General features: G+C 39.0%; 1 protein-coding gene across 1 annotated transcript in view; it reads right to left on the bottom strand.

The window, feature by feature from the left end:
* Positions 1-13,412, bottom strand: part of NOX3 (NADPH oxidase 3) — a 37,992-nt gene that overhangs the window by 17,173 nt on the left and 7,407 nt on the right. The window contains 4 exon segments of the mRNA XM_010023125.1: positions 829-921; positions 4,041-4,170; positions 5,734-5,915; positions 9,119-9,264. Coding sequence (XP_010021427.1) covers positions 829-921; positions 4,041-4,170; positions 5,734-5,915; positions 9,119-9,264 — 551 coding nt within the window.

Consider the following 13,412-nt stretch of genomic DNA (forward strand, 5'->3'; position numbering starts at 1 on the left):
AGTTGAGCCTATTCCTTAATAGACTGGAATAATTTCCCGCTCTTACTGTCATGTAGCACTATTAACATATATAGGATTATTGTTGGTTTGGCAAGAAGAAAAAAAGCCCTATGAGCTCAATTCTATCATACTTTTATTAAGAGGTAATCTCAGTTAAGCAGCCAGTTTTATATGTCATATATACTGAGGTTCTCAGATGACAGCCACTCTGTGAAATCAGCAGCAAGACTTATCCAACATACTTTTCCCCTCACAAAAAAATAAGCCTGTTCCTGATTGCTGTCTTGATACACATGGACTCGGCTACTTCAATTGCAGCATTCTCCATCCATTTTGCTGTGACTTAAATAGGCCTTTAGCACACAGAGATATTTTCAACTGGGATAAATTGTTACGTTGGTATTAATGAAGCTTCGATTATTTATGATGATAATATGCCCCTTAATCTCCTTGGAAGCCTCCAGATTTGAAAGTAAAAACTGTGTCCTACTGAAGGCAAGGGCATCTCTGGCATTTACTGGAGTGGAACATCGTTTCAGTTCATTAAAAAGAGAGAACCTCTGTGCAGATGTTTGTGTTATGGTGGTGTAAAGCCTGGTACTTCACTAATCAAGTTTGGACCCATATGGAATATTCTTATAGACTCACTGTTGGAATAAACGCAAAACCTAATATTGATACTTGGCTGAAACCACGGTAATGATGGAAGAGCTGCTGAAGCTAGGAGTGAAAAGTGAGGTCATAAGATGGAGAAGATACCTGTAAAAGCTAAAAAAAGTCATTGGCATAATTCTTCTTTTTACACAGACATGAACTTGTGTTACATACCTTAGTAATGACCACCTCCTGCGGAAATCTCCAAAATCGGACAATTCTTTCACAGATGTACACCACCATAGGACTTAAAACCCACTTCCAAGCCTGTAGAAAGTTGCATATTAAAAAAGAACATTTAATTGAATGTCTACAAAAATACTTTGCATGGCTGGCTTAAATCAGCAGCTAGCATAAAATTAAATTATTTGATTTTTCTTCTGTGATTTCTGATTCACTTTTCTCAAGGGAATATTTCTGTTGCTACTGTAGCAGTTCTGGCTTTCTTGTGGAACAGACATATGGGACTCCTTCACAGATGCACTCCAAAAGCGGTGCTAATATCTATCTGTATTCTGGCCAAGAATAGTCCTTTTAAATCTTTTCCTACTAAAAGGCAAAAGGATTAATGAATTTAGGCGTTACATATAGATGTCATTGGATCTGAAGACATAGAGATGCATACATATATACAATATTACTCATAGCCTTATTATTTTTTTCTTTTCAAAGTCTAAAATATTTCAGAAAGGCCAGATAGGAGTAGCTCTTATTGTCAGCTGCAAGTTTTCTGATACTGTATGAAAAAGCATTAAGTCCCAAATATTCAATTAGACGAATGGGATACATTTTCATTTAATCCATTACTTGGCTCTGTATCAATAAATGTGTTTTTTTTGATCTAGGATACTAAGCTGGTCATGCTTTAAGTATTGCAGGTGATTGCTGTGTTTCTTCTTGCTAATCTCATGTACTGATCACTATAACAAAGATACTTGGCTATTCAAGCATACTAGCTGAGGATTTCACTGACTTTTACTGATAGCTAAGATAATTGGTTGTAATTGAATGTTTGTGATTTTTTTTTTCTAGAAGAGATACTGTTTTATTTCCAGTTTTGTTAACTACACAGCTCATTCTAACAAACTGAAGACTCCACAATTGTGTGGCTTTTGAAATCTCCAAAGAGTAACTTTACTTGCTGAAACATTGACTTTGCTCCACAAGCTGGGTAACAGGGGTTATAAAGTATTTTTTATGAGAAGCAAGCCATAAAATTATGTGGCTTCCTTAGAAAGTGCTAAGAGGATGGAGTGGCAATTTCCCAAGGTTAAGTCTTGAAAATTGAATAAAAAAATGTATGATTTAATAATGGAAGCAACCAGCATAAGCCAGAAGATTCTCAGTTAAAGCAGAATCTCAACACATCCGTTGTCCCTAAATACTACAGGTGTCTCTGCACAGTGGGTAATCTCATGTCTTGAATATATTTGCATATATCAAGCCACAATAATGATGAGACCTGTTTTTCCTCCTTTCCATTTGTGCTACCTGTAAACAAAAGCATGTGACAGGAATGTTAAGGTCGGAGGCTACCCTCTGTGAGAGCTCAGCTGAGATTGCAAATGTGCCTCTTCTCCAGTGTAACAGAGCATTCAATCCAAAATATCTTTTGACTGTCTTGGGACAACAGGGCAACCACCAGGAATGATGGGCTGCTAGGAAACACAGCTCCTGGCTGGCTAATCAAGGCATCGGTATTCTTGCCCATGTGGCGAAGTAGTGTTTCTTCCTGTAGTGAGAATGAACTGGGATGGTGCAGTGATGGCTCAGGAGAGGCTGTGAGGATAAAAGTCCAGGCACCCTGGGTGTGACAGAAGTGCTTCATTGTCCTCAAGTGGGATCCAGATCAGGACAAAATACGGAGCAAGGGATCATACGTGACATGACTGAGAGAGGGTCTCTGCCATGGTAGCATCCCTTGGGAGCCATGACCAGCAGGATGTGCACTTGTCAGTGTCACCTCATGCAATTCCAGCTACGCGCAAGGCTGTCCCCTCCCTTCTCAGTCCCATCTGCACCTGCACATGCTTATGCTGCACAAGCTTCGCCATGGCTTTTTAGCCTATGAATGAATTTGTGCTCTCTATCTGCGGTGCCTAGCAGGTATCACACCATAGCACATTACCCATCCAGCAAAGCACTGTTCTTACAGATGATCTATATGCCGTATGGTATTATCATAATTCATTTAGAATAATGTGACTTTGCAGATATGGCCTTGGGTATGCAGGAAAGTGTGGCAGAATAGGTTTAACACAGCAAAGTGGAAGTTCTTTCCAGTTAGCTTTATGATAATGAATGTCAAGACATGCTGTTGGAAGCAAGCTTGTGTCTGTATTCACGGTGCATAGCTATGTATTGATTTTTATGGTGACATTGTAGCTGAAATTTTTAGAGAGTCATTCATTTTCTCATTAATATGCAGGTTGGATAGTGGCTAACAATAGTTTAGTTTAAGAAAAATCTATGTCAGCCATTAAAAGAGCTACAAGACACTGAATGCTAATTTTTCTCCTTTACTTCAGGATTTCCTTTGGTATGTTTTTTCTTTTTGGAAGAAACAACAAAAACTTGCATATGAGCAAGCTAAATCTTGAGCTGTAAATGTTAAATGATTGTGTTTGGATGCTAGACATCTGACATACTGTACAAGTCTGCTACTTAATTACCCCCTGTGGATTTGCAATCTTGTTGCAGGAAAACCACCCTTCCGTGGGACATTTTTCCTGCCTTTCCCTTTCATAATTCATTGTTTCAAATTCTCTCCTTTTTACCTAACTTAAGACATCAAGGCTGGACGATATGAAGCATGTGCCCCAAAGCAAGGACATAATTTTAGCTCTGACTTATTCTCCCATGGTATTTAGACTATCCATATTAAAGTACAGTTAGTTAAAATAATAATATTAACTTGCATTCCTAGCTTTACTGTTCGAATGTATTTTCTGCATCTCTACCCTCATAAGGTTTTCACTTGGAGCCTATGTTTGTGCAGTGAGCACATCAAGGGTATTGTTGATACTGAATAACTAAAATATAAACGTACAGAACAGGTTTAAATAGAATATAATTCTGAAATCCATACCCTTCAAAGGGAGCGGTGTCTAACATTAGGATCTTCCAGAAATAAAAATTATTATGAATGACATGAAAATTTTGTACATCACTCTTCATCCGTACCTGTCTATACTAATTATAAAGGAGGTCAGGATCACTGTTTTAATGCATAGGGAGAAGTCATAGAACAGAAGCGTGCAACTACTCTCTAAACATGACACTAAGCGTCAATCACTAGCATACACTTCAGCTCCCTGCTCCCCAAGACATTCAGCCTTCCAAGGAAGGACAGTAAGTTAAAACCAGAAGGCAAACATCACTCTTACCACGGGTTTGTTGCCAGAAAACTGCGGCAGAGGGCACTGGGTGGCGTTCTCCCATTCCAGGTAGTGATCTTTACAGTAAGTGACATTGTGGAGCAGCAGACTCTGAGGTGTCTGACCTCGAACAAGTTGACTTAAAAAAAAAATGTCCATCAGTGATACGCTTCTTTGCAAGGTTTCTGTGCATCTGTGGATTTTGAACTACTAGTCAAATGCAGATTTGGAGATAACTTCCAGTTCAAGAACTAGACATTTCAACCCTGCTCTTCTCTGTTGTTCCAATTGCCTTTCCTTTAGCTTTGCCACAACTTTTTGACCAAATGCAAGAAGTGTGTTATAGTATTGGTATATATCAATGCAGCTGAAGTGTGTAGAATGCTTGCATAGAAAATGTACATTTTGCTGTTTGTGGCAAAATTAGAATGATTTCCAAGTTTTTTAGAACAGACACTTTGACTTCCTCTCTATATGAGCATCTGGTATTGCTTAGAAAAATAATAAAATTTAATAGTGACAGACCTTCTCTTTCCTTTGCTGCTTTCAAAATGCATTTTTAAAAGCTGCAAATAAAGGTGGAGGACTGTAATTAGATGTGTACTCTCTAAACATATTAAATACTAGCTTTTTTACTTCTGAGAATGTTAATGATGTGAATTCTCCCAAACATATCAATCCTGACTGCTCAGTTTAAATGGTTTTCAGCTGGTGTTGATTATAGGTAGAGAAGGAAGATTTTTATGGGGAAACCCTGTTTGTTTCATGTTGTTTCTCTGAATTTTCCCTTCCATACATACTTTGGCTCTACAACATTAGCCACTCTTGCCCACAAGTCTAACAAGAGACAAAGAGTTAAGAAGAGCTGCCTTCTTTTACATGGCAGTGTTACCAGATGCCACAAGTTCAAACAGAAAGAAAAGGAGGTAGGCTTGAGTGAGTTTTGTTCAGTCACATGGGAAGGAGAAAGAGATGCGAAGTGGATGAAACCTTGTGTTTTGACTTCTTTTCATAAATGGGGTAGTGGGAGGGATGTGCGGGGGCAGCAGGGACCTGCTCTATTGCAGTGCACTCTCAACCTGGAGTAAGCAGTGTGCTCATTGAATGCTATTGAGCTGTTAAAGAAGTGTCCTTTTTTCAGGGAAGTCTCTTGCTGAGCAGCGTCCATCAGCTGGCTAGGCAGAGGGTACTTGCAAAGCTGAAGGCTTACAGGGTTCATTATAGCTGATCGAAATTGGATTCTAAAAGATTTGCTGGAGCGATGGGAGGGGAGCCATTTTAATCAGGCCAGGATACAGTTTACAGCATTTGTTTGCAGCTGTGCCTCTGAAACTTGGGACTAATTAATTGGGTCAATTTCAGGAACATTCAATGCCAAACTGAATGTGGCAGCTCTCAAATTGCAAGGAAAGAGGTGAGAAAAGTAACACACCACAAAACATTGTACTGCCTGTTCCCTGCTCCATGGAGACATCATGTACCTCGAGAGAACAGGCACATGCACACAGTACTAGGAAGTTCCTCTGTGTCAGAGAACAGTGGTCTGTATGTACTTTTAGTGGTGGGCGATATCAATCTGCAATCTGTCTCCGAGCAAAGATCCCAGCAGTTTGTTAGTAGAAAAGCACAGGATTAGAGATTTGAATTGTGTTTCATCTTTTACTGTGTACATATACACCATGTAGTTTATTCAGACACTTACCCCATACCATGGATGAGTAAACCAATGAAGAAAACCACAAAAAGGTGATGGGTATACCAGAACACCTCATAGCATGACCTTCTGATGAGCTCAGTGGATGAAGTCATCATCAGAATTAAAGCCACAGTTATCACAACTCCAGTTATTCCAGCTATGGTGGTTAATACCTCTCCTGTTGTGTTCTAGAATAAGAATACAATATTAGCATTAGTAGTTATTGTTATTATTTTTGTTACTACTTCTGTTACTCTTACTATTGGTACTGTTGCTGCTATTACATACAAAGCCAAAATCTAAGCTATATTTTCAGCAAATGAAGAAAACCAGAACAAGACATGAAGGCAAGACAAACCTCCACTTTACCACAGACAGATGTGTAAATGTTTGCTGTCACTTACTTGTTTCAGGAATTGAAAGGAGATCAAACAGTCTCATTAGTAGAATCATAGAATCGCAGAATAGCTTGGGTTGGAAAAGACCTTAGGATCATCTGGTTCCCAACCCCCTGCCATGGGCAGGGATGCCTCACCACTAGACCATGTCGCCCAAGGCTCTGTCCAACCTGGCCTTGAACACTGCCAGGGATGGGGCATTTACCACTTACTTTGACAACCTGTTCCAGTGGCATAGTACTTTTATTTTACTTATGTAAAATTGTCTCAGAAAAAAAGGGAAATTATTAGAGAAATTAGATTAATCCTAGAGATAAAATAAGTAAAACAGTACTAGAAACCAGCTTATTCATGTTAAGGTGATAAAGTGAGGTGCTAAGACACCTGCAACCATAAAGGTGTGGAGCTCTTTTGTCGTTAATTTATTTCAAAGTTTATGGGTTTTTAGCAGCCCTGAAATGGTGTATAAAAATGGCATGCTCTCATTTACCTAACAGTATACCTTGTTTACTTGTTTCTTACATTTATCTGGAGATACGTTGGATAATACTTGAGTTTATTTTTTAAAAGACATATTTAAATTTACATTTCTACGCTTGTCAGTGATGAAACATCAATATGCTGGGCTAGAACATGTTCCTTCTTGTTCATGAATCACAGGCACCAGCACAGGTTTGTTACATCTGTCTAAACCCACCAAAATAAACTGAAGTGAGAATGAAGATGTATTTTGAATACAACAGTCAGATGCTGATCTCAGTTATAATGTGCAAATCATGAAGAACAGCAGTAAAAATCCCACATACAAGACGAGACTCAAGCTAAATATGCCAGCAGAATGTAAACGAAGTCCCCATTTGGCCTGCAAAGCATATATATCAGTTTTCTTGGTGCTGATGCGCAAGAATGAAGGAACTCAGCATGCCTTCTGGATCCTGAGTTGGTTCTACAGCTTAATACACTAGGAGTAAAAAAGCCCCTATATTGTACTTGTAAAGTGCACTCATTTGATATGGAAATCCTAGAGGTGATAAAATACCACAATGCCATTTTTACAGTCAGTTTTTACAGTAAAATCATTCTTTCAAATGTTCACACTTGACAGCACACAGTACATTTTCAAATTGATGCCTGTGAAGAGTGTGTTCAGATCCTATTACATATTAGCAGCATTGATCTAGGTAATATTTTGAACATTTCCACTACAGTGGCTAGTTTGAATGCTGAGATGAAACAAGGAAAAATGTCAAAGGCACTTAGCACATTGCTACTACAGGGGTGGGATGAAGCTGAAAAGAAAGCCTGAATTGTTACTCTCAGAACTTTCTTCTCTAAAGTTAGAAACAATCTTTTATTTGCTTTCCTTCATAATTTATTAATTCTGAATGTAGCTACTGAGGCACAAGTGGGTGATAAAAGAAATACAAATATTAGAAGTTAGAGTAAAATCTAGACTGTAAATTAGAAGGCAATTGTGGGGCATATCACTCTAAGAAATCTAGGAAAGGATCTCAAAAAATGCTAGCCTTCTTCCTCAAGGGTATTTAGGATCTTAATGCTAATTAGAGGCATACCTCACAATTGTATCACCTTAGTGAAGGCTTAGTGAAGAAAAAAATTCATACTGAGAAATAGTAGATTCATGTTCAAAGCTGTGATTTTTGTTCTGTTCCTGGGGAATATCTCATGTGTAGTGGGAGTGGGCACTCTGTTCTGAATGACTGTGCAGCTGCATCCTTGGCTCACTGTCCTGTTCTGTTAAACCTGACTACTTTGTCAACACTAATATGAAGACTTTTGTGTTCATACCTCTGAGACCATTTATTTGCTTGATTTTTTCAAACTTGAGAATTGTTTACTTTTTTATTTCGAAAGATGTAAAAATCACACTGTCTAAACTAGAAAGGAACTGAGAAAAAACGGAACAACATGCCTTGTGTCTGAAAAGTACCATTAAATCCTACTCATGGTTGTCCAACCATTGTCTCACTTTGTTTCTTGTTTCAGTTGAGCACACTACTGAGCCTTACTCCATGGTGTTCAAGCAATCTTTATTGCATGCTGACTATGTGGAAATTTTCTAAAGAGCAGAAACAATATGTGTGGATGTCTCACCAGGGCCATTTCAACCCTGGAATATGTATAATACATGACATTATACACAAGCAAGCATGTAAGTGTAGTGTATAGAGTAATGGAAAAAGGAAAAAAACTGATTAGCTTTTGCATGTTTAACATGCACACCTTGCAGAAAGGGGCTGGTTTTCTTCATGTTATGAGTATTATAAGGATGAGCTTATAATGCTGTTGTGAGACAGCCAAGGAGGTGGACAGGGGGCACAGTCACTTTTTTCCTTAAAGTAAGTAGAACCATTTATTTGCACGGCTGAGGTGCCCACAGTCCTGCCTAACTCTGAAGAGTACACAGTTTCCCCATGCACTACTTCCTATACACAGCAAGCCCCCAGGTATTTTTGCATGTCCTCGTCCCTGGGCCACCACATTCAACATGTAACAAGGCAGAATGAACCCCCAGGTTGGGAAAATACTGCATAACCATGGGGAGAGACAAATAGCAGCTGTGAAAGAAATATTAAGTGCTATTTCTGTCTTGTTTGGGGTTTGTTTTTGTTTTTGTTTTCTTTCTAGAAAGAAATTGTGTTTGTTCTATGTATCAATAGTTTAGGTTTTTGTTTTTGGGGTTTTTTTTTAATTCTTTGAAGGTTTATTTCTTTGTCTGCTATTCACACCACTCCTTATCCTTCCCCCACCAGCTGTCTCCTGACAAACTAATTAAAATACTGTAGACATTTCTTTGAGCTTAGTAACCTGAAAATTGCAGCTCTCAGTAAGTGTTTTCAGCTGAAATTGAGGTTAACCTTTGGCAGCACCTTCTCGCTCTGGTTAAAAGGCTTTGAAATACAGTTTTACCGACAATAGAATCCACAGAGGAAAACTTTTTAGATGAGGAAAACCAAAAAGTGACAGCTTACTGTTTCATAGGTCCTGATTGGGTTCAAATAGCTTTCATTTGGACTCTTGCCAAGGCCAGAAAGTTTATTCCGTAACTCTCCAGCTTCCTTAGACTGGCTGGTATGATACCGCTCAATGTTGATCAAGTGGGCAACAATATGGATGGCTGCATGACAGAAAGAGTGGTGTGAAACTACAGACACACTTGTGTGAAACTACAGACACTGGTACGTGTCCACAGTGCTAGAAGGAACTTCATTAAGCACATTACAAACTATCTGAAAATCTTGGGCATTCACTGAGGACTTTGTGTGGTTAAGGTGACAAGAGAAGGAAAATTTTATGAAATACATGCCTAATATGAAGCAGCTGCTTCACACTGTAGAGGAGACAAACAGCTCTGGGGTCACCTCCCATGATTACAATCTACTGCCCTCACAGTCTTTGGTGTCACCAAAGGAGAACTTCTTGAGAGATGAGATAAAGGTATTTAAATCGTTCAAAATGAGGTAAACTGATTAAAATCCCTGGGATTTTTTTTTTTATTAATATATTAGGATGTGCCACAGTCTAATATTGCTGTGCAGGTCACTAATTTGTCTCTTTTAGGCATAGACCAGTTTGCAACTTGCACCAGGGATATTTAAGAGATGTGTCCAATATCTGTCCCCTATTAACAAATAGCTATAGCATTACTTTACACAGGTGGAGCCTGGGGAAGCCACCAGAACTGTGGTTTTAAGGGAGAAGTCTGAATCACAATGTTAGATCTGACTTGCTCTGACTCTCATGTGTCACTTTGGCCTGCTCCCAAAAGGTATATGAAATGGTCAGTTTAGAAAAATACCTTAGAGTGAAGTGAGAACCCCTGTAATTCTTTTCCTCAGTGGAAAGGTGATAATTTCAGAAGAAGAAAAGAGGAAGAATTTCGTTTTGTAATTGGCTAACAGGTAAAGTTGCAATCATGCAGAGTTTCAGTTTTCAGGATGAGAGATTCTCAAATCCATTACAGTAAAGTTGTAATTAGTGCAAAATATTAAATGCCGAAGAATGGAAAAAATGACAATAGAAACAATTATATGTTTACAGTAGAGCTATTAGGATATGCTATCTCTAGTTTTTATAATTAGCTTCCCGTTACCATCTCTCCTTCAGTGTTTATCTGTTCCTGCCCCTGACCACTTAAAAAACCTTTCTAAAAGGCAGTATTTGTAGTAAACCAAATATGACCTTTTCCCTGAGCAATATTCTCTCAAAATAAGATTCTTTTTTCTTTTTTTTGTTTCTCTCTTTTTATTTCTCCTTTTTTCTATTTTTTATTTCTCATTTTTTCTTTTTCTATTTCTACTTTTTTTCATTTTTCCTTTTTCTTTTTCTTTTGCTTCTTCTTCTCTTTTCTCTCTTGTCTCTTTCTTATTCCTTCTTTCTTCTTCTCTTTTCCTTCCTCTTTTTTTTCTTTTCATTTTTTTTAATTGTAGCTGTTTGCACAAAAGTAATATCTTACTGTGTAATCACAGATGAAACCACAGGATTAAATGCATCAGTACTTTGGTATTGTTAAGTGTTTCAGATGCGTATCCACTTAGTGATCTCCCTCACTCTGATGCTTGAGTCCAGCTCCTCTGCAGCACCTGGGGAGAGCTGTAGGCATGGCAATATGAGTTGAGGTAGGCTGCTGGCCATGGACATTCTTAAAGCAGCCAGTGCAAAAAGGTAGAAGACTGCTCTCTTCCCCAGCAGTAGGTTAGCCCATGTGTCCAGGCTGAAGCGATGTCATTTTCACTCTATTCTTCTGAGGTGATCCTTCTAGAGCAGTAGATGTGCTGGGGCTGGTTGACTGTCAGGTTGCACTTCATTCAAAATGTTATGTTACCTTAGTGACTTCCCCCCTGCCACTCCCTAACACCTGCTTCTCCTCAATGCCCCATGCTGAGGTACTCACTTGGAGATGAAAGACCTATTTGAAAATCCTTGTTACATTAAATTTGAAGCAGGGCTTTAAACTGAATCACATGTCCTGGTCACTGAGCTGACTCTTTATTTGCTTGTGAGCTGTCTCCTGATGAAACACTTAATAAAAATAATCAAACATTTATTGACACAAGCACCCCAAGGGAATGCTCTGAGCACCCAAACTGCAAAACCAAGTTCCCATTTTTTCTAAATCTTTGGCCCAATGAATAATAAATTATTTATACAAGCTGGAATAGCTTCAGCAGAATGGAGACTGAATCCAAATGGGTATGAACTGCACAGAGATAAAATGAGCCTGGAAATTAGAAGACAGATTCAAGCCATCAAAGGAATGAGACTCTAAAATAACCTTTCAATAAACGGGATAATGGGATCAAGCAATCTAAGCAGCTTTCAGCTGAAGGTTGGTCATTTTATGAAACAGCATATATGACGTGACTGTGAGCATTAGAAGGTATTGGACTCAGTGACCCGGCATGTCCTGCTTACGTTGTTATGGATTAGGTGTTGCATGTAAAACAACCCAGCCAGCATCAGGCAGGAAATGCTCCCAGAAGCCTGTATGTGAGAGGGTGCTCCCAGCACCTCTGCAATACTGGAATGCTGCAAGGAAGGTTACACTAGACCACAAGCAGAAAGTGAAATGTGTGGATTCAGACTGTCAAAACCTAAAAGCCTGAGAGGTTCTGAGCTGCAGGGTTTAGGTGACAGCTGTGTGGGGGCTGTGGCAATCTGTTCCCCAGCATACAACTGATGTATAAGCAGTATATAAACACTGTTTATGTATTTAAGTGTTACAGCACTTTTAAGTGCTGAGTGAGAAGGGGGGGAACTGTTCCTACAAGAGACTCCTTTCAGAACAGATGTTTTGGCCTGGTAAGGATGTTATCAGATCCAGCTGGAAGGGAACCAAGTCATTGCTTGACAAGGACCTGATTTCTCTGACATCTCAAAGTGAACTTGGAGGACAGGAGTGTGGGGTAACAGATCGCAGTCTGCGGTAGGTTGTGGAGTTACATGCTGTGTATAGTGTGGTACTGGACTATGGGAAAGGGGAGAGAAATCTTTAAAAGGATGGAAAGCCCTGATGGTGAATCTCTGAGCGGACATCTACTGAGCATTATATCTTGGCATTTGCTAGTGATTACATGGTGCTTGGGCCTCTTGTCCTCTGCATCTGCAGGATGCTCTTTATAACTCTGGTATGATGTAATAGTCACCATAGCCTTGGGACCATCTGAGTTTCGCACAGTTATAATCCTTAGTGGTGTTTTACCAAGGGTTCCCTGCAGCATATAAACTGAAGATTTTCCTCTATCCTTGCTCATTTAGAATAGTAACTGAGTAGCGATGGAGGTTTGAATCTTTGTTCATAGCATAACACTCTTTCTCTCTTTCACCTCCAAAACACATAGATTTTTTAAAAAGTAATGCTGTAGACTGCGAAGTCTTTGCATGAAATGATGGCATTTCCTTTGTTTAGGAGGTTATGAAATCTCGCACTTTCCTCAAAGTGGAGGGTTATACATGATTTGTACGACTTCTAGTAATGTCAGCAGCAATAGGAAACCTGGTGCTATCTGGTGTATGCCAGGCGTTGAGAGTGAAATGAGGTGGTAGTTTCTTTCAGACAGACAGAGGTCCACATTTGCTAACAGAGTATTTCTAGTCTTGAACGGAAAAAAATTGGGTTGAATAGACATATCTTCCCAAGGTCTTGAGCCAAAGATTTAATGAAGCGTAGTCATGTTGCAAGCTTTCCCTAAAAGATCCACTTTCTGCAACTTTACCTAGTCAGATTTTTCTGCAGGCTTTTAAAGGACACCATTTTGTCTATCTGTATATTGTTCTGCTTTACTGTGTTACGCCAATGGAAATATCATCATACCTACTTCTCTGAGATTTACCACATCTTCCCTTCTGGGTGACATTCCCTCCAGGGTTCAGCTAATGGGTAGAGGATATTGAAAGCATAGAAGACTTCCAGAATGAACAGGAGAGTTTTGGTTTGTTTTTTTTTTCTACAAGCTTTTCTGTGGTAGCTGTTAATGTACAGAGTATAATGATACACTGAAAATACGAACATTCAAACTAATGATGTACTGAATATGTTGGTTTACCTGAGTGTCCCATCATCTTAAATGTTGCCTAGAGTGTTATTAGATTAATACCTCTGATGGCTTTTGTGTGCTGCTAGGAAAAAAACAATGCAATCTAGAAGTGAATTATAGCTGGATGGTAAGAGTAATGCAAAGATCTAATTCCATTTTCAGTGTGGTTCATTTAATGTACAATAGTTGTGGCAGACTAAAAAGTCTGGCACTGGATACATTGCCATTA

This window comes from Nestor notabilis, unplaced genomic scaffold (genome assembly GCF_000696875.1).
Source record: "Nestor notabilis isolate BGI_N333 unplaced genomic scaffold, ASM69687v1 scaffold7151, whole genome shotgun sequence".
NCBI lineage: Eukaryota > Metazoa > Chordata > Aves > Psittaciformes > Psittacidae > Nestor > Nestor notabilis.